Source organism: Neofelis nebulosa, chromosome 8 (assembly GCF_028018385.1).
Source record: "Neofelis nebulosa isolate mNeoNeb1 chromosome 8, mNeoNeb1.pri, whole genome shotgun sequence".
In the NCBI taxonomy this organism is placed as follows: domain Eukaryota; kingdom Metazoa; phylum Chordata; class Mammalia; order Carnivora; family Felidae; genus Neofelis; species Neofelis nebulosa.
Window position 1 is genome coordinate 122,183,026 of NC_080789.1, and position 20,398 is coordinate 122,203,423.

The 20,398-nt window shown below is 42.4% G+C and overlaps 2 protein-coding genes across 7 annotated transcripts; both read right to left on the reverse strand.

Moving 5' to 3' along the window:
- Positions 1–2,610: 2,610 nt before the first annotated feature.
- Positions 2,611–12,572, reverse strand: BMI1 (BMI1 proto-oncogene, polycomb ring finger). Of its 5 annotated transcripts, none has more exons than XM_058681722.1 (10): positions 12,435–12,572; positions 7,514–7,644; positions 7,071–7,167; positions 6,415–6,470; positions 6,271–6,321; positions 6,003–6,111; positions 5,879–5,924; positions 5,347–5,445; positions 4,959–5,039; positions 2,611–4,870 (listed from the first exon to the last, which is right to left on the reverse strand). In XM_058681722.1, exons 2-10 carry the CDS (start codon positions 7,623–7,625, stop codon positions 4,541–4,543), a joined length of 981 nt encoding a protein of 326 aa, XP_058537705.1. In that variant the 5' UTR covers positions 7,626–7,644; positions 12,435–12,572; the 3' UTR covers positions 2,611–4,540. The 5 variants fall into 5 exon arrangements, with proteins under 5 accessions (XP_058537705.1, XP_058537706.1, XP_058537709.1 ...); XM_058681723.1 differs by lacking the exon at positions 12,435–12,572 and adding an exon at positions 11,924–12,109; XM_058681726.1 differs by lacking the exon at positions 12,435–12,572 and adding an exon at positions 8,383–8,492.
- Positions 12,573–14,008: 1,436 nt separating this feature from the next.
- On the reverse strand, positions 14,009–17,949 carry COMMD3 (COMM domain containing 3). 2 transcript variants are annotated; one of them, XM_058681727.1, is made up of 8 exons: positions 17,755–17,946; positions 16,305–16,416; positions 16,146–16,209; positions 16,023–16,057; positions 15,599–15,659; positions 15,452–15,508; positions 15,299–15,358; positions 14,009–14,374 (listed from the first exon to the last, which is right to left on the reverse strand). In XM_058681727.1, exons 1-8 carry the CDS (start codon positions 17,891–17,893, stop codon positions 14,315–14,317), a joined length of 588 nt encoding a protein of 195 aa, XP_058537710.1. In that variant the 5' UTR covers positions 17,894–17,946; the 3' UTR covers positions 14,009–14,314. The 2 variants fall into 2 exon arrangements, with proteins under 2 accessions (XP_058537710.1, XP_058537711.1); XM_058681728.1 differs by lacking the exon at positions 16,146–16,209 and having other exon boundaries at positions 16,023–16,088; positions 17,755–17,949.
- Positions 17,950–20,398: the final 2,449 nt, after the last annotated feature.

The window sequence follows — 20,398 nt, forward strand, 5'->3', positions numbered from 1 at the left end:
CACTGCGCTCCTGTCTTCGGCTTTGTTTGAGTGTCTTCCACTGTTGGGGGGCATTGGGAGCAGACACTGTAGTTCCTGGACAGATTTCTCTATCTCCAGTAACCTCTTTATCCATCTCGGTAACGTCCTCCTTCCTTCCATCCCAATTTTCGACGCGTTTCCCGAGGACCCTGGTCCGAGTCTTCCAAGTCTCTGCTCTCGATCTGAGTTCTGGCTAAGTTAGAGGGACAGAACTGACAGCACCAAATAGGCACCGACCTTGAAATCATGTATTCTGTGAAGTTTGGATTTTATGATGACCCAACAATCAGAGCAAGAAGTCATCGTTTTCCTGAAATGTAGGTGACTCCAAGGGAACGACACCTGCTATTTTTGGAAGTTCCTTCTCACAGTGTCTGGAAGGTATATTTTAAGAGAATAATGGGAACAATTTAACTCATTGGGAGTTCTGTTGAATGCTTACTATTTATTTGGAGGGTTAAATGAGATTTCGGGATGAGTCTTCCACATGCACTTGAACTTATTCAGAAAATTCAAAAGGATCCTAGAGTAGCCTTTGCAGTGATAAATGACTTGTGATGTCGTCGACTTGATGAAGACGAGGTTGAGAGTGAAGTCTTCATGTGAGACCTCTAGAAATTGCACACTAAGAAAAAGAAACTGGTGCAAATAAAGGAAATCCGTTTCAAGAACCAAAAGAAGAAAAAAACGTTAAAAAAAATTAACTGCGGAAACAGGAAACACTCGACTGTGTAAACATTTTCGGAGACTTTCATAATCAAAACTGGGCGATCTTGAGATTTGCAAGGAGACCCACAGCCTCAAGGTATTCGCGGGGGTATTTCCCAAATCTGACTTACTAGGAGGTTCTAACATGTGATACTTTCTCTTCCTTGTAAAGGACTCGTCTATCTGAATTGTGGTCCCAGTTTAATACAAGGTTTTATTTGGGAGGAGTCAGAATGTTTTTAGAGCGATCTTAGAAACAATCACCTGTTGTGCTATTCATCTTATACCTGAAGAAACATCCTCAAGTGAAATGACGCTCTCTAACCCAAAAGCTTTATGTTGAAGCTGCCTTCTGCACTCTTTGCACATCAGATGTCTTGGAAGTACATACTGTTGTTAAATAGGATCATCTTAAATGTAATTTCATCAAGACCTTAGCTGTGGATAAAGTGTGAGGAGGACTGTATGAGGGAAACAATCAGCATTTCAGAATATGCTGTAGCCCCCATTTCTTAGAAGCACTAGACTAAATCAGAATTCCCAACTATCATTCCAGGGGCAATGAGAAAAAAATATATATTTACCAAACCTTTAAACTAGAAAAGAAATGAAAAAAAGAAAAAAGACCCACTTCCATCATCCCAAGATTCTAAGAGACTGGGTCCCATGTGCAGATTTTTTCTAAAATTAAACTTCCATCCCCTCAAAAGATTGCCTTAGGTATTAAAAAAAATTTTTTTTTTTCATTTCTTGTTGGCCATTGGAAAGTAGTATTTCACATGGGTTCTGTGTTGATTCACGAAACTTTATCTTGATAGGCCTATACCACGTGTCTTCTGAAACTCCAATGCCAAACTATTAGGAAAAGAGTAAGAGGAGAAGGACGTAAGGAAGCCCCTCCGAGCTTACTCTGTATGTCGCATTGTACCTCCAGAAATCCTAACATTTGCCCGTATGAATATTGAAACGAAGCAATATGGTTGGTAGGTTAAGTCAACTGAAGGGCAGCTTTCCACCCCCACCCCCCCCAACTCAGTGCAATTAACGGCCGGCAATTTTAAAAGCAAAAAGTACTTGCAAAGTGGTATGCATGTGTAAAGCAAGATAGATCGCTATTTACACAACAGTAGTAAGCCAGCCTCATTCTCTTTTTGCATTTAAGCTAAAATCTGTGAAATCAATTTAGGCATTTTCTGTGGAATATTTTGTTAGCACTAACTTTGTGGTATAGAATCCTAGAATACTTTTACAGAAACAAAAGCCAAACTTAAATCCGACTTTTCACGTACCCTGCTTTTACTGCTTAGAGACACAAAGTTAGCAGTTTTGATATGGGTTGTAAGATTGAAATGTTTTAAAGTGGTAGCTTAGCAAAAGTTTTCAATCTTAATTGTCAGAACTGTGAAAGCTGGTTATGGGGGAATGCAAAACGTAATCTTTCTTCTGTTATATTAAAAGACAGAGACATTTTAGTTGAAATACCCTTTAACGCTTAAGCAATTTTCAAGGGGAATGGGGAAAATCCTTTCAAGCAAAATAAATGCATGTTTTCAAGAATGGTAAAACAGTGTTAAGGAAGCCATAAATGCAATATCTGATATTTTAATAAGGAATTCCAAAAATAAGTCCATCATAAAAAGGTTGAGATGTAAAGTCTTTGGGTTCTGTGTTGAGTTCACAACTTGATTTTGTGTAAGTCAAGCGACAGGTCCACTAGCATTTGAAGTTTTTTTAGTCTTTGAAAAATATTTTTTCATTCTTTATATACATGATCATCCAAGTAAAAATATCATTTGAAACTTCCATTAACTAACTTTGCTTTCTTAGATAACATCATGAAAAACTTGAGAAGCCTAGAAAAATGAGTTAAATTCACCAAAATTGGCAAACATGGGTAACTTTTACTTCAAAGATTGTAGAGTAAATAAACAGATACATCTTTCAACTGGGCTTTCAAGCTATTATACAACAAAGCATGTACTTCTTTAGCAACATCACTATTTAAGACAGCAATTGATTCTCTTTAGTTTTACCTGTTGTAATCCACAATAGGGTTTCCAAAACTTCTGCACATTGTGCTTTTCATATCAAATTTTATTAAAGTCTTAGCTATTTTCTAAATGAATATCCTTTTTATTGGAATTTCCCCATTACAAATGAAATTTAATTTTACATCTATAATTAGAAACAACACTTACAATGGGACTGTACAAATTTAGGTCAAAATAAAAATATATGTATTTCGTGGTTTCATAAAACTTCATTTACTGTATCTTTAAAGAAAGCAGAAATAACAGCAATATATGTAAAAGTAATGATTTAATGACTATAAGCAAGACAAAGCAATAGAATTGTGCTTCTTTTGCAGACTGGGGACAATGAAATGTTTAGCTACAATTTTCCCATACAAACATGAAACGATATTCATATAGAATAAACACCCTCACAAATAACTGATGGGTGATGAACACACACCAAGTTCGACCAAAGCAAAACACAAACTGAAAACTGTTGGGATTATCCATATTTTAAATTCAACATGTTCACTCTGTTTAAAAATTAATACCTGTAGAAGCTAAAAATAAATTGCTTCTATTTCAAGACAATAGAGAGAGGACATGTCATTGTTCATAGCTGTAAATGCAACTCTTCACTTTGAAATTCCTGCTATCCAACATATTAAAATAATTTCAGATAAAATGCCTTCTTCCAGCAATTTCCTGGTTTACTTAAAAATTTGTTTTAGAATTATAGTGATGGATACGCATTTTAAAAACACATTCATTCCATCAAAAGCAATAGGAAATGAAGACACTATTTCCAAATTCCTTAGTTAAAAGTTTTTCTTTACTGCAACAATTTAAAAAGTAAATATGTATTACTAGAGAAAATCAGTATTATAATTTGCCAATTGCTTCCAATGAAATAGAATTTAGAATGAGAGATCCACATTAAAAATATTCTATGCTGATAAGGCTCAAACAGAGGGTATCTGCAAAGGTCGAACCAGTTGGGAGAATTTTAACAACCATTTCTGAATGCATGAAACACAATATTTTCTTTATAGTATTTATAAATATATCATACAATACTGTTTCCTGTTATGTCATATACCAATATGGCATTGTACAACAAGCATAATGCCATCTGATTCTTACAAAAGCGAATCATTTAAACAAGTCAGTAAAATAAACGGTAGTACCCGCTTTTAGGCATACAGATTGTAAAACTGAAGTTTACTTTCCTTTGATCGGTTTTGTGTAGCAACAGAGAAGTAAAAATCAAACAGGAATCAAAATGGCTAAATATGCAAGAAGTCGTTATTCACAGTGACATGGCTACATAGAATGCATTATTCTATGCATATTCTTTCCATTTGTTGAATTTCAAGATAAAAAGCACTTGTTTTCTACAGGTTCACAAAACAGCATAATAACAAGAACAATCAAGGAGAATGTAATGTAGGCGTTAGTTGAGATTAACAAACTATGGCCCAATGTTTATATCCACTGCAGAGTATTTTCAAATCCGAACAATGGTTACAGAAACCATTTCCCATCTTTCCTAACACACAGGAAAACATCTTGCCTGCCCTCTCAGAAACCAATTTATAGGAACAATCTTTCTTTTCGATTAACGTCCATATGAATACCACATCTAGTCCATCTTTTATAGCCAAATTTAATGTCACTACAAAAGAAAGCAAATTGGACGATAGTCACATGTATTAGCATCTCTAAAGCTGTAATGGCATGAAGATATCTATATAAATCAGGGACTTAAAATTTTTTTTCCTTAACAGTCTCAGGTATCAACCAGAAGAAGTTGCTGACGACCCATTTACTGACGATTTTCGAGGTCTATTGGCAAAGGAAGATTGGTGGTTACCGCTGGGGCTGCTGCTGGTTCCGTTCATAGTACTGGAAATGTGAGGAAACTGAGGGTGAGGAGACTGAACTGGAGTGCTGGGACTAGGCAAACAAGAAGAGGTGGAGGGGATACCTCCTGCTGGGCTGTTGGCCTTGTCACTCCCAGAGTCACTTTCCAGTTCTCCAGCATTTGTCAGTCCATCTCTCTGGTGACTGATCTTCATTCTTTTACAAGTAGGTCGAACTCTGTATTTCAAAGGAAGCGGACCATTCTACAAAGTTAAAAGGGAAAAAAAAAAATCAGTCCTCTTTAAATACGGTTTACCACAATAATCTTCAAGTATTAGATATGCTACTTACCCTTCTCCAGGTGTAAATGTAGGCAATATCCATTAGTGTATAGTAATCCTTTAAAGGTTCCTCTTCATACATGACATCGATCTATTGAAAAATGATACTTCAATTATTAAGTACCATAAAGAACAAAGGTAAATCCAGATTTTCTTTGTCATCTAAATACAATCCAAAAATGCTTCAAAAGACATTCTCTCCGAACACTCGGACAAAGAAAGACTCCCCCCTTGCAACTTTAAAAGGAAAAGAGGAGAAATATTTCCTGAAATTATGAAGGAATTTATATTCATAGCATAAAACAAAATTCAGACTAAACACTTTAGGAGGTAGTTCCAATTAAGTCCTGTATTTAAAAAAATCCACATTAAATGCACCAAGACTATAAGGCAGATACCTGGAAAGTATTAGGTATGTCCATTTTACTTCTGAGAAACTTTCTTAGGTGCATCACAGTCATTGCTGCTGGGCAACGTAAATATCTCTTATCATTCACCTAAGAATACAGTTAGAAAAGTTGTTTCTTAAAATTCTTTTCAGCTAAGAAAAAAGTTTTAATTAGATTGCCTCAATATGAGAAAAGGTATGAATACCAAAGCTGAGACTGACTATATTTTCAACTACACTTTGAGTTTACTATTATTGATACTAAATAAACAGATTGCTGACATAGTAAGAAAACTGTAAATAAAACAAAGCATTAAGCATTAATTCTTTGAGGCATTTTGTAAGAATAGTAACTACATACAAAATAAATTCTATCTAGTTACTGTCAGATATAAATCACTCTTAAACATCAAATATGATCATTTTCTCCCATCTGACAGCATCATCTGGCCCTAGAATATTCTAAAGCACAGCATACACCCTCATAAAATCTAGAGGCCAAATGCTGTTTCTTGTATAGGTTTTTGTGACATGAAACATACCTCCTCCTTAGGTTTCTCCTTGTCTTTGTTTACTTTCCGATCCAATCTAAGAAACATAACTTTATTAGTGGAACAATGTACCCATGAGAGGATTAGCATAAAACCCATTTCCTACAAAATTTACCTGTTCTGGTCGAAGAATTCAATGGATAAGCTTATTATCTCATCATCAGTTATAATTCTTTTATCTTCATCTGCAACTTCTCCTCTATCTTCGTTAGAGCCATTGGCAGCTATGAAGACATTTTGAAACTCAATTTTAGAAAATTAAATATGTAATTAAAATATTACGTAGGAAGACGGAAGTGGTACTTTAAACTCAATCTTAATAAATTACTGAATAGTAAGTTCTCCCTCCAAATAAAGTGTCTTTTCCCTTCTAAAGATTTTACCATCAGCTGAAGGATGAGCTGCATAAAAATCCCTTCTTCTTTTCATTTCATCTAGAGGAGGAAAAAGAAAGTCTTAAACATTTGTTATAGTAGATAAAACAGATAAATACTTTGTAAAAACTCATTTGTAACCAAGTTACTCACTTTTGAAAAGCCCTGGAACTAATTTGTATACAATATCTTGGAGAGTTTTATCTGACCTGAAAAAGAATTAGAAAAGTAAATTCTTAATTATAATGGCAAAAACCTTAGATGCTCATATCAGTTACTATACATTCTTCGTTTTCTTTCTCCTATAGTATTTTACTTGATTGTGAGAGTCTCCATCAGTAAGATAACAATTATGAGAATAAAATTTCTTTATGTAGTAGTACTCTTCAATCAATAGAAAAATACTTTTATATTCATTAATTCTTCACATTTCATGGAGTCAAGAGAAGTGTGCCTTTCAAGTTATTAAATTAGCTAATAGGAAAGAGAATAAAGAGAAAAGAAAGGAAGCATTTTAAACACACTCATTCCTGCTTGTCATAAAGTCAATAAAGCAATGCAGAAATGGAGAACGAATTCAGATTTTTAAAGATGTGTAAATAAAAACCTTAAAATCCACTTGAACAGTTCTCAACTTTGTCTAAAGTTAGTCATCATTAAAATGGCAAGAAATGAGCAACCTCCACAAAGCATACACATCAGGTGAAGATTCAAGAGTAAATTTTGTGTGAAGAAATAAAACAGGATAGCCTTCACTAAATTATGCAATTCCAGTAACAATTACAGACTAATTTTAAACATTTTCTTACCTTATATTCAGTAGTGGTCTGGTTTTGTGAACTTGGACATCACAGATAGGACAATACTTGCTGGTCTCCAAGTAACGTACAATACATGTTTTACAGACTAGACGTAGAAAAATGAAGTTTTGTAAGTTTAGAGATTAGATGCTAAGCATTAAAATCAGGGTCAAATGTGGAAAACTAGTAGTAAGAAAATGCTAAACGCCAAAAGGTATTTCCAATTAAATAAACTTCATCAATATCCTGAGAACACTTGTCCACTGCATACTTGTACTTATAAAATGTTTAAAATACGCATTGACAAAAATTCACCAAATCCAAGAGTAGAAAACAACTCCATCACTTTGTACCAACATTCTCAAGGACTGAGGGAATTGTTAGTTTCCAAACATCAGAAAGAAATGTGAAATACACATGACACAAAGAAAGCTCTAAAACTTTGTACTTACAGGAATGTAGACATTCTATTATGGTTGTGGCATCAATGAAGTACCCTCCACAAAGCACACACATTAGGTGGGGATTTAGCTCAGTGATCTTGATTCTGGTTGTTCGATGCATTTCTGCTTGATAAAAGATCCTGCAAGACACAGAAATATTGGCTATAATCCACAGAAAGAGAAACGAGATTATCTCCCAACTTCTAGTAACCGTACACTCTGAAGTGCTGTGGAGTTCATAAAACTCGTTTAAGACTGTACAGCTGGGCTGTCCCAACGTTTTCTACAGAAGGAATTTACTAATCAGACCTAAATCAATTACAGTGAAATGATGAAAGAGGATTCAACTAAAATAACTTCTGGTCCCTCAGGTCATTCCAGGAGGGAGAAGAAAAGGTCCGGGGTGGGGGCTGGGAGCTGAGAGTATTCGGGTCTCTTTCTTCCATTTGTCCTCTAGCCTAGCAGCCCCAAGGCTGCTGCAGACGCCACACAGTCCCCGCAGATATTTACCAACCACCAGGGCTTGTTCCAGGTCTCCAAATTTATTGTAAAACTTCCTTATGGATCTTCAGCTGAAAATCCGTGAGCATGCCCTGGCTTCCCAGGGGTTCTTGTTGTTTTAGGCGGTTCCAGCAACCAGAACCTGGCACGTTTTCACGCGATACAAAGGGAAAACAAATTCTGCCCTATCTGCATCCCTGGCATTTCCGGAGCTGGGTGCTGGGGCCGCAGAAGCACCTCCAGTCGGCCTCGGGCTGGGGCCTGAGCGCGCGGACGCCCGGGGGCCGGGATGCGAGGGGCGGATCCGGCGGCGCCCGCGGCTCCGTCTCGCTCCGGATTCGGAACTCGCCTCTGTCGGGGTTTCCATAGCAACTTACACTTACACTTGGCATCCGGCCACCGCTGCAACTCCGCGCGGAGCCGGGCCGAGCCCGGAGCTTCGGCAGGCGTGCGGGGCGGCTGGGCGGCGGGGCGGAGGCGGCGGCGGCGGCGGGCGCGGGGGAGGGGCCGGCGCGGCGCGGGGGCGGGGCTGGCGCGGGGGCGGGGTGGGGTGCGGGCGGCGCGGCTCGGGGGTGGGGCAGCCCCACGAGGCCCGCGGCGCTGGGGAGCAGGATCCCAGCCCGCGGCAACCCGGCGGGCAGCCTGGGGGGCCCCGGAGCGCGCGAGTGGTGGAGGAAAAATGCAAACCGAACTCCCGGCCATTTCGGACACTCTTGGGGGCCTCTTTCCAAGTCGACTCGGTGCGAAGAACTTCTTTCAGATCTTGACTCGGTCTCTCCTGTTAGCAATCACTAGGTCAAAAATTTCACGAAGGGATCATTTGAGAATTGCCAACTGTGCACTTAGCCCAAAATCGTCAGGGCTCAAATTGCAGAGATGTTTATTGAACTGAACCTCTTTAAAGCTTTCTTCTCTAATATGAAGTTCTCCTGCAGATTAGATTAGCGATACAAAGTTTTGCTAAGGCTATAAAGTGAAATCTGTACTACAAGAAGACAAGGAGGGGGCAAAGCCGTGTGTTTTATTTGAACTATGCTGGAGGCAAGAAAAACTACTTTAATCGGTACGGTAGTGACAATATGTAAAGAATCATGTGACCAGCCCATTCCCAACGCTAAATCAACACCTTGTCAACCCGGAGCAACGATAGGAGAGAAAAACAAATGTCATTTTCTCAGCCTAACCTCCATACAAATCCCCACACGATGAAATAATATTCCCAAAAGATACCATATATTACAGAAAAGTCACGGTGGGGAATTGTCAGCAACAATATACCAGCGGACAATCAGGAAAGTCAATTATTTCGTGTAGTGCTCTTGAAAAATAGATTTCTTACCCCCACTTCATTCATTTCAGAACCTAAAATAGGACCACGTTTCTAGACCTGTGTGGAGTACATTCTCAAAACTGCTCTGAATAGAAATCTAGGAACTTGTGAAACTTGAAGATGCATCTGAGGTTTTAATTGCTAGGGAATTTTAATGCAGAAGAAGGAAATACCAATCAACATACCTCAATGGCTGAAACTAACAGCTTTAGAGTACTAAAAAAAAAAAAAAAAAAAAAAAAAAGGCAAAAACAAAACAAAGCCTCTTTTATGAAAGTGATCACAGTAGCAACCAGTGACTTCAACCAGAAAACTTCATGTGTGATTCCTCAGTTATCTTTGCATTACTTGTTTACAAGAATATTGTCAACATGTTGTTAAAATAAATCTAATTGGGGTTGCAGAGGAGTTGTGGGTGGAGCACTGTCCCAAAAGAGTAGCAATATTTAAATCCACTGTCCTTGATTAAAGACAAACCTTAATTCTTAAAGCAAACTCTCCTAGTGAAACCACAGGACCTTTCCTAGAAAGATAACAAGGTGATACTTAGGTCTCCTTGTGATAGCATATCACACTAATGTCACCGAACATGAAGTTTGAGAAGGGACTTCAATAAAAACAGATGCCTTTATTTCTCTGCTGTACAGAAAGCACCAAACACAAATACTAACATACAGAACAGTTAAACCTCAGTGGAGGGAAATCTGCTGGTTGGCTTTTAACAGGTAAGTCACAATCACCTGGTTTGGCCACAGTCCTATCGCCATTTATAATGCCAGTAAATATCACTTCATTACTTACATAAAAATCAGTTCTTTATCTTTGTGTACCACTTGAGAGTACTGGCAATGTAATGATGACTTCCAAAATGTTTGACATGCTTGATAGGTTTAGGAAACAAACAATCCCTTGCACCTTAGAAATGAAAGCCTCCTAGGTTCCAATACAGAAACTGCCAGGCAGGCAAGCAAAAAATGCACCACACAGTAGTAAAAATACTCAATAGTTAAAACTTGCCTTTGTAACATACTCAGTGGGGGCTGTCAGTTTAGTTGGGAGGCCTAACACCATGTCAAAATGAAGCAAAACAGAAGCAAGCTCTTATGTTCACAATCAGCTTGACTATTGCAGTCTAAGAAATGCAAATGAACTCCAAAACCCCAATTGGGGTTCACAGCCCAGAAGTGTGGGTAAAGTTTGGGTTAACTTGACTCTGAGGAAGAACTTTGCCGAGCTGGGTACTTAACACTCATCCATCCCGGAACTTGGTGGTAGAGTATTAATGGATTTATCAAGTACAATTAAATACTCCATTTTCTTACAAAAGCACGTGTGTGTATACACATACACACGCAATGACTTTTATATGGCTTCAAAGACACTTACTATGCATGTAATTTGCACAGGTAAGTAATTTCAAACACCTTTGCACTCTGGGGCAAATGTATGGGAATGACCTCAGATACTTAAAAGTTTATAAATCTGCTCAGGAACCCAATCTCTAAGGGATTCTGACCAGTCTACTTAAAATAAAATTCAAATCCTAACATAGTCACATGAAGTATATACTGTCAACGATTTGCATCCTTAACTTTCAAGTCTTTATTGTAGCTTATAATGGGTTTCCAGAACTTGGGGGTTAAGGTTCCCATAAAATATATGCAGAACCACTCACAACATTCTAGGTACCGCCCACCTACAGTAGGATTTGGATAAATATGCCCAGAATTTTGCCTACTTTAAGAGAAGAGGTTAAATACATGCTTCTCTTTTAAATATTGGACCGTGACCACTAAGCCCACTAAATCCTTTTATTGCAATTGGAAATGATCAAAGTCTCTCTACTTGTTTACTTCCAATTATTAACTGTAAATTTCTGGGGGAAAACACCATCCTCTATCGCTGTCAAACCCAAAAGGCTGCGTAAACACACGTAGTCAACTTTTTAGTGCTCCTTTTCCAAAGCATCTCTTTACCACATGACCTATGCTGACATTCAGCAAAACCTATAAAACGTAGTGGACTTAAGTCACGGTTCTAAGTGCATCCCATAGGAGAGGCTGAGAGAAAAATTGCAGCCACCGAGGTGGGGGGCGGGGGGAGAGAAAAAGAAGGAGGGGGGCGGAAAGAAGAAAGGAAACCTCTTGCAAGACTCACGTCCAGTCACCATCATCACCCCCAAAAAAGCTCCAAATTTGAAATGCCCACTTCCCAGTGCGCGCGTCCCAAGTAATGTGTTTCGAGAACTTATCTAAGACTCCCAACAAATAACACCTTGAAAACTTTACCATTTTAAACACAAATGCAGGAGACCTTGGAAACAACTGGGAACCGCCATCTTACAAGCCATCCAATTTCACACAAGTGTCCCTCCAACTTAAGTTAATAACATTTTTGTTCGGGCTCTTTCCAGTTTAACATCCACCTCGGCGGGGTCGCTGCCCCCCACGCAACCCGTCCCTATAAAATGAGGGCATTCTCTGGATGTTTAAACCCCTCAAAAGCCCTTTCTTCGGGAGAAGAGGGAAGCCACTTGACCCGAGCAGCTCCCGATTTCAGGAACCCGTCCCCGTTTCATCAAAATCTACCTCTCAACAAAGGGCGCCGTGGCGGGGAGAGCCGCAGAGGCTGGAAATAGAAGTGTTCTTCTCGGGGGCCATGTGCGTCGCGAGGGTGTAGAGGGGCGCTCGGGGGAGAAAGGAACTAAAACGTGGGGCCGCGCGCGGCGCGTCCGGGGCTGGAGCGGGCGGCGGCTGGAGCGGCGCCGAGCCCGGCTGGCGGCGGCGGCGGCGGCGGCGGCGGCGGCGGCGGCGCGGCGCGGGCTGCGGGTCGGTCCCGGCGCCGCGGGAGTCGGCGGGCGGCGGCGGGCGCGCGCTCGCGGGCGCGGGCGGCGCGCGGGGCCGGGCGGCGCGCGGGGCCGGCGGGCGGCGGGCGGCGGCGCGGGGCTCGGCGCCCACGCTGTCAGCGCCCTCCCGGCCGGCGCGGGAGAGGCGCGGGGGGGGGGGGGGCCGCTCCCCATCCACCCGCGGCCGGCCCGAGCCCCGCGCGGCCCCCGCCGCCCCCCGGCCCCGTCCCGGAGGCGCCTCGCCTCCTACGTACCCGGAAAAAGCAGCCGGCGAGAGGCGATCGAAGCGGGCGGAAAAGACAATGAAAGTTAAAAGTCGTTCAGCAGAAAATGAATGTGAGCCAAGCGGCCATCTTGAAGCGAGCTGCAGACGCCGCTGTCAATGGGCAACGAGCGCAGCCGAGAGGAGCCGCGGCCGCCGCGCTCGGCTCATGCTGCCTCCCGAGCCCGGCCTCCTCCTCCTCCTCCTCCGCCTCGGCCTCCTCCTCCTCCGCGGCCTCCTCCTCCTCCTCCTCCTCCTCCTCCTCCTCCTCGGCCTCCAACGCCTCCTCCTCTTGGGCCTCCTCCTCCTCCTCCTCCTCCTCCTCCTCGGCCGCCGCCGCCTCCTCCCGCTCCGCACTCGGGGGAGGGAGCGCGCGGAGGGGGCGCGATCAGTATTATTCTGCGGGGCTGGGAGGTGTTTCTAATCCGGATCGGGGCTCCCTCGTCAACATCCCCATTGTCTCGCCCCGATCTCTGCCTTTAATACTACGATTATTATTTCATAGTTGCTGTGGGGGGAGGAGGGCGAGTGGGGGGCGCCGTGTGTGTGCGTGCGGAGAGGCGGGGGGAGGGGAGGAAGGATGAGGAGGGGGGAGGGGAGGGTGGAAAAAAAAAATGCACCGCTGAAGGCAGAGTGGAAACTGACACCGGCTCCAAAATGGCTCAGAGTCCGCCCGCCCCCTCCCCCCGCCGCCCCCCCACCGGGTCACGTGCTCCCCTCATTCCTTAAGGGCGGCCTGGGAATTAGTGTCGGTGTAGTCGGGCCCGCGGCCGCCCCCTCCCCTCCGAGCGGCGCGACCCGGCCCCCTCCCCCTCGCTCAGCGCGGCGGCGGCGGCGGCGGCGCTGGCGCGGCTGCGGAGACATTTCTCCACAGCGCCACACGCGCCACCCTGCTCCCGGCGCGGGCATCGCTTCGGCCCCGCACGCAGCTCGGCTCACCCCACCCCCTTCCCCCCCCTCCCCCCCGTTATTTCTTTCTTTCTGCCGCCCGCCTCCACCCGCGGCGCACACGTCCACTGGCTCCCGCCAAGGAAAGCGCCGGGCCACCTCCCCCGGCCCGGCCCCGCCAGCCCAACGGGCTGCGGCCCAGACTCCGGCGCCGCGGCGCGGAACCTGCGCCCGAGTCGGGCTCGCGGAAACAACAGCGCCCGCCCCTGTCTTCCCGCGGCCGCGCCGGCCCCCTTCCCCGCCCGCCGGCGGCCGAGGCGGGGCGCGCGCACGGGCAGCGGCTCGCTCCGGCCAGGGGCTCCGCGCGGGGGCTGGCCGGGCCGGGCCGGGCCTCGGGAGCCCCGCGGGCGAGGGTCCGACTGCGGGCCAGCCCCCCCCGCCCCCGCCCCCGCCCCGGCTCAGGTAACGGGACCGGCCGGCTCCCGCCGCGGGGCTACCACGTCCGCTCCCCAAGTCCCGAAACGGGGTCTTCCACAAACCCCGGAGATCGCATCCTTTCCCACTGTGTTTAACTTTAATCCAGAGAAAAGGCGATCGTTAAAAGTTAACGCTAATCGTATGTATGTCTTCAAAGTAATAATTAACACAAACTCAAATCCAAACAAACTCTCACCACTCTTTTTGTGGGAACAACTTATTTATTCAGAGTGTAATACTGTCTACTTCCTTTTGTAAGACTTGAAAAAGACCGAGTGGGATCAATGTACAGTTTATGCTAAAGATGTCTGAAATAGGCAGAATTTCCCTCAACTCTTTTACACGTGTAAAAAAGTGTCAAAATTGACGAGCGGCATAAATCCAAAAGGCAACGGTTTTTTTTCTACTTAAGAGAAGGACATCCAGCTCGCACAAACGGTGGTTCGGTAGACGACAAGGCGTTCCTGGTCTTCCTCGACACCCGGGCGGATCGTTAACTTTCCCAAGTTACAACTGAGTTGCTCTTTCCAGACTTTTCGAAGCATCTTTAAGTTTCCCCACCAAGTCCTAAAAGACGTTTATAATGCCACGTTTTTAGGATAAAACACAAGGCAGAAGTATCCAAGTTTGAGAAAGATGCAAGAAAAAAAGTCGGGGCACTTTCTAAACGAGTTTAAAACTCACGAGGGTTTTAACCTTTGGCAAGCCACTATCGATCAAAAGAAGGTTCCCCTCTGAAATAGCTCATCTTCAAATGGGCCACTCTCCCCTCTGATTTGAAATACAATTTCTAACCGAATCCTCTTAACAGGCAAGATAGGTCAGAACTAAATTTCTCCAGTTACCTAACAAAAATTACGCTGTATTCACACTTTCTGAGAAAGTTTAAAGTTTGATTAATGGTTGCATTAAAACAATTCCACAGGAGATGCCTTTTGAAAAATTCAAAATTCATCAAAATTTCAAGTAATGCTCTTCATTGTTTTAAGTGGTAAGAAATAAATTCGTTACCATGTCCAGTAATCAACGTAGTTTTGAATTTTTCCAGTCTTACATTGGCAATATGAAAGAGTTTTAGAACTTTATGTATACTTCCTCTTTATAAAAAGTCATTTAAAACCATTTAAAAATTGTCTGAAAGTTTAATTTCTGAAAGCAAAGAAGACATTTTCAAAGACATGCCCTTAATTTTGCTTTGTCTTCTTGGATCAAACTAATCACAATAGAAGGACTTCACACTCAACACTACAATTCAGAAATTTATCTTAATCAGAGGGAACAGCAAATATAAACCAATTCTGTTCGTAATGTCTTAATTTCAAAAGTGAAGCCTACTTTAAAATACTGCTTTTGAAGCCCTTTCCCATTAAATCCTTCACCAACCTTCACTGTCTCCTGACAGATGGTTAGTTTTTCTTTTGAACTTTCCATAAGCATAATTCTCAAACATCTATGAACAAACAGGCATATTCACAGATCCTAATACTGTACCTGTAATTGTTCCATGTTGCAACTAAAACTAATCTCTGGGTGGGATCGGGAATCAGTGTTCTATGGAAGAAAAAAAAACGCTGTTTATGTAAATCAAGGACATTTTAAATTTCATTACACATTTAAATTTTAGACAAGGCATAGTGTAAATACCTCTACATTTAAGGTCACCAAATATGCAGGTCTGTACATCTTATGAAGTTGATTGGTCTAAAAGAGCACAACACATACACTTCAGTCTTTTTTTTTTTTTTTTTAAGTTCCTTAAATCCCCCCAGAAAACAGTTTGTTCAACTTTACCTTTATCTGATATTCCAAACGCCAAGAAACATCAGTTATATGAGGAAGAGATCTGCCTATACTAAAAAATACAATGATAATTTTGTACATAATATCTACAGAAAGACTTTGGGTATTTCTCTCTACCAAGAATGGTGTCTACCTCCCCACCTCACACATACACAATTTCAATCTCCTCTGAATTCAAAAATTGTTAAACCTCATTTTCAAGTTCTGAAGAGTAAAAGAGCATTGAAAAAATTATCTCAACAAACTTTACCTTTAAAAAAACATTAGCTTAACTTCAATTGTTTCACTTGCCCTTTGGCCCCTTTTCTTTTGGTCAAGATCCCTGTCTTTTTGCCCTGTTTTGTTTCACACCAGACTCTCCATTCATACCTGCAAGTGAAAAGTGGCTCAGCTTGACACCTTATACAGTACCTACCTTCCCAGTAGGATTTCTAGGGAATTCTTATTATTCTGGAGGGGGAAAGAAAGAAAGAAAACACATCTTTGCAAAGAGAAGAAAAATAGTAACTATTAATTTAAAAAACTTTAAATAAGTAACCTGATATTCCGTGCAAAACAGTTCTATTCGCTCTCTATCAAATTTACAGTCTTCTAGATAAGTGCTAGAGGGGGGGAGAAAAGCCAAAGTTTAAAAAGTGAAATTGGAGTCTTAAAGCTACTATTTGAAAACAAATGAATATTTAAATAAATCCTGTACCTTAGAGTTGACTTGTCAGCTCTTTGCTTTCCTGCCTCCAGTATGTAAGTTGCAGCTGCTGTGTGACAATGTTTTAAAACCACAGGGTCGATATGTTTCAAGTCTGGGTGATCTAAAATAAATTAATTGCTAGTGATGGCTGTGATAATAAATTCTTTATAGTCATGTTTCTAAAATGGGTACTTTAATTTGGGTAAAAATCCCCTTTAACAAGATAACAAAAAGAATTCAACTCTAAAGACTGGCAATTATAAGTAAATGAGATGAACAACAAGGTCAATGGAAAACAATAATGAGCATACATCAATAATTCTGTTACCGGTCTCAATTGCCTTCTTTTATTTTGCCTTACTTTTTCACTGTGTGTGTGTTTTTTTTTTACAACTGTACAACCCCAAAGGAAAAAAAAAATAACTAAAAAGTGGTCAGTACAACGCTGGATGCAGCATATTCAGAGGAAAATAAGAAGACAAATATTTTACATGGTGTAAACTTAAGAATGAATAAACTGTCCCTCTAAAATGGATTAGTTTTAGGATAACTGGCTCCAAGGACATTAATACATCAAGAGCGGGACACGGGTTCAGAATATAAAATACAACTTTCAAAATATTGTCCGATTTTTGACAGCTATCCTTTTTTTTTTTTTTTTTTGAGATTAACCCAGGTGGTGGTTACTATTTTCGTTTAAAGAACTTCCACTTTCATACTTTTTGTACAAGGGTTTAGATCATGAAACTACAGAAAAAACAAAATTTGAATTGTTGGGATATTTATATTTAAGAAAATTATCTAAAAGCGATGTCTTAAAATACGCTTTCAATCCATACAGACACGGCACTCGCAATCACTGACCGGACCACTTGAAAGAGACTCGTCTCCTGGTAACTGGTGCGGAACAAAACATTATGCACCATCTTTTCAAGTTCTAGGCGTGGGACCTGTGCAAAACATACTTAACTGGGGTGTTGCAGTGATCACAGGGGCTTAAGGTATTCTCTAGATTGGAAAATGTCAACACTATGTGACCTAGTAATTCTTTGGAAACAGAGCCTTTAAAACCTTTGCCAGCCTAGCACTGAACGCTTGAATTGCAGGGAGCTACCCTGATGAAGTCCAAGTGTCAACTAGCCTTTGCCTCAGACCAGGCTGCAAACCTTAGATGTTTAGGCCACAAACAAGACTCGAACACGGGCTTTACAAAGGAACAAAGAGACTGGGAGGAGAAATCAGACCAGAAACGTGTAGCCGGCTGTGTGCAGGTGCCAACTGGGGACAGAACAATGGTCAGGGTCCGCTCCGGGTTCACATCCCCACACTCCGTCCGGAGCGAAGGGCAAAGCCCGGAGACTTCCTCTTCCCGGGGTTTTCCCCCTCTCGCTCGGTCTCGCTCCTCTTCTCCGAGCGCCCCTCCACCCAGGCCGATCTAGCTCAGAGCCGAGCGGCTTACCTAACACGGCCTCGTCCGCCTGGGCGTCCAGCAGGCTCTGGAAAGCCGCCCGGAGGAGAAGCGTGAAGGCGTTGGAGTCGAAGGAGCCAGGATCGGCCAGCATCTGGAAGCCTTTCTGCACATACTCCGAGAGCTCCATTGTGAGCGCGCCGTGACCTTCGACACGCGCACCACGTGACACGCGCCGCGCGCTCAGCTGATGCGGCCGCGCGCGCACGCGGCTCCGGGCGGCGGCGCGGGCGGCGGGCCTCCCAGCCCGGGGCCTCCCCGGCCGCCTCCCCGGCTCGCGCCTCGGCCAGCGCGCCTAGCCGCCCACCGTCCGTCGCCCGCCGCCCCTGCCGTTCCCGGCGCCGTGGCTTCCGTCCAGCCCTTCCTTCTGGGCCAGCCGCGAGAGCTGCCGCGCCTCAGGGAGAGGGGCGGCCCCGGGCGCTTTGTGGACGCGCTCGGTGCTTTCTCTTCCCCTCGGTGCTCACCTAGGTCTGTCACCAGCTCCTACGGGGCTCCGCCGGAGCGTTCCTGGAAAGACCCCCTGGGGGGGAGTGGAGGGAGAGGTGGGGATTCCGGTCCCCCGCTCCCCCCCCCGCCCCACCCCCCGAAAACTACGCCTCCCTTGCTCCTCGCTCAGCGCGAAAGCCTGCGGGAAGCTCCCATTTAGAGCAACTGGTTGTGTTTTTTTCTGGTTTGGGGGGGTTTTTGTACTCAAACAGCTTAACCTCCCAGCGTTGCCCTTTTGTGAGTGAGGCTGTAGACCTCAAGTTACATAATTCTTGTTTATTTTTCCTTTTTCATTGTCAGTCCTGGAATATGGCAGTGGATTCCTTCCTGCGTGTGTGTGTGTCTGTGTGTACACACATGTTCATGCGTACAGTGCGCGTGTGGTCTTACTGTACTTCCATAATTGAGGGATTCATAAATTATCCGCAAACATTTGACAGAATTATTGGAATTGTATATGCCGCTGCAAATAACGACCCTCCCCCCCCCCCCAAAGCAAACGGACACAAGTTTTGTGCTGCTGTGCTTATGACATCTCTGTGGTTTTAATGAAAGAGTCTTCACATATCAGGCAGTTCTCTTAATAAAATACAGGTAGGACTGGCAAGGGTTTTTTTATTAGAAGTGATTCCTGGCTCAGCTATCCGTAACTTAAAAAACTCAAATATTGTACAAAGTTTTCAACTTTGCCTTTGTATTTCGACGGAGTTGGAGAACAAAAATGATTCTTTGGGGGGGGGGAAATAAGAAGCAAAGTAGATTACGCATTTTTGATCACAAGAATTTAAAAAGAAAAGTTAAAAAGCAAGTTCTTTATGGTGGAGGGAGGGGGGCGGGGATAAGGAGCAGGAAAGGTGTTTTAGCCTCCAGGAGCGATTATTGGAAACAGACTCCAGGTGAGACACTTCTGTGGGAATAATTTAGTGCTTATTTTGGGGGGAGAAAAGTTTCTAATAAATATAATCAACATTTAAACTTACAGCAATACGTAGAAAGCACCTGGTTTCACAACAGGACACAAATGGAATAATTTAGCATCAGTTGAAAAATTTCCAGGTATCTGATTTACATAGGGGATACTTTACAGGGCAGAGTTGTGTAAGTGTTAATATTAACAACACCCGAGATCATTACATTTATTACATGTGTATTTTATGACCTTGTATAACACTGATTGTTAATATTCTAATAGAATTTGAGTTGATTATTGTAATCATACTCAATGTAGTGTCAAAAAGAAAGCGTTAATGCCTGACTGTAGATTTTTAAATGTTATTTTAAAAGAGGAAAATACATACAATAAATGGTTGTGAATTTGAGAGTATAAAAGTTAGGAAATTCACAGGGATTGTTTCCAAAATAGCTGTCATGTTACTCTTATACCTATATGATTACTTTCTCTTACAAGGCATTTGTCCTCTTTTGCCTAGATATACTTGTGTTAGGCCCAAGTGATGAGTACATTTACGGCTCACACAAAAATTTTAATTATATGTTTTTTGATACTAGAAAAGCTGAATTTTTCTACCATAGGTATATTTATTTCAACTTCCTTTGAAGGAAGCACAGGATTAAGAATTTGTTTAAATGTACATAGAATATGTATGTTCTTGGCAAGTAAGCCATTGAAATACACCGAAGTGTGAACATTAGAAAGCATAATTGTACAGATACAGACTCTATTGTTTGCAGCAATAAAATCAATGCATTTTATAGTGTTAGAAAAACTATGATGAACACATTCTGAAAGTGTAAAAAAACCCAAAAATTTTTGCTTTGATTACTGCAAAGAGCATTGGAGCTTTTCACTGGACTTGAAAAAATTCTGCAGGCTCAAAGCCAACAGACTGAACTGTGCCTCAAAGTGCTTTTTAAATGACAATTATGTGCAGCTGAGAATAACAAAATAAATACTCAAAAATCTTAATTTAATAATGGATTTTTCCTTCTAAATCACAAATATTAAGAAAGACACTGCTGATAAATTTTTCTTTTGAGAATTTAGAGATTATTCAAAGAATTAGAAAGTATCATTTAAAACAGTGTTTTAGAGTATTTTAAAATACATTGTATCCTTTGGGCTGTTAATTTTTTTTTTTTTTTTTTTTTTAAGAAACCAATTTAATATTGGCCTCTGCATTCTGACTAC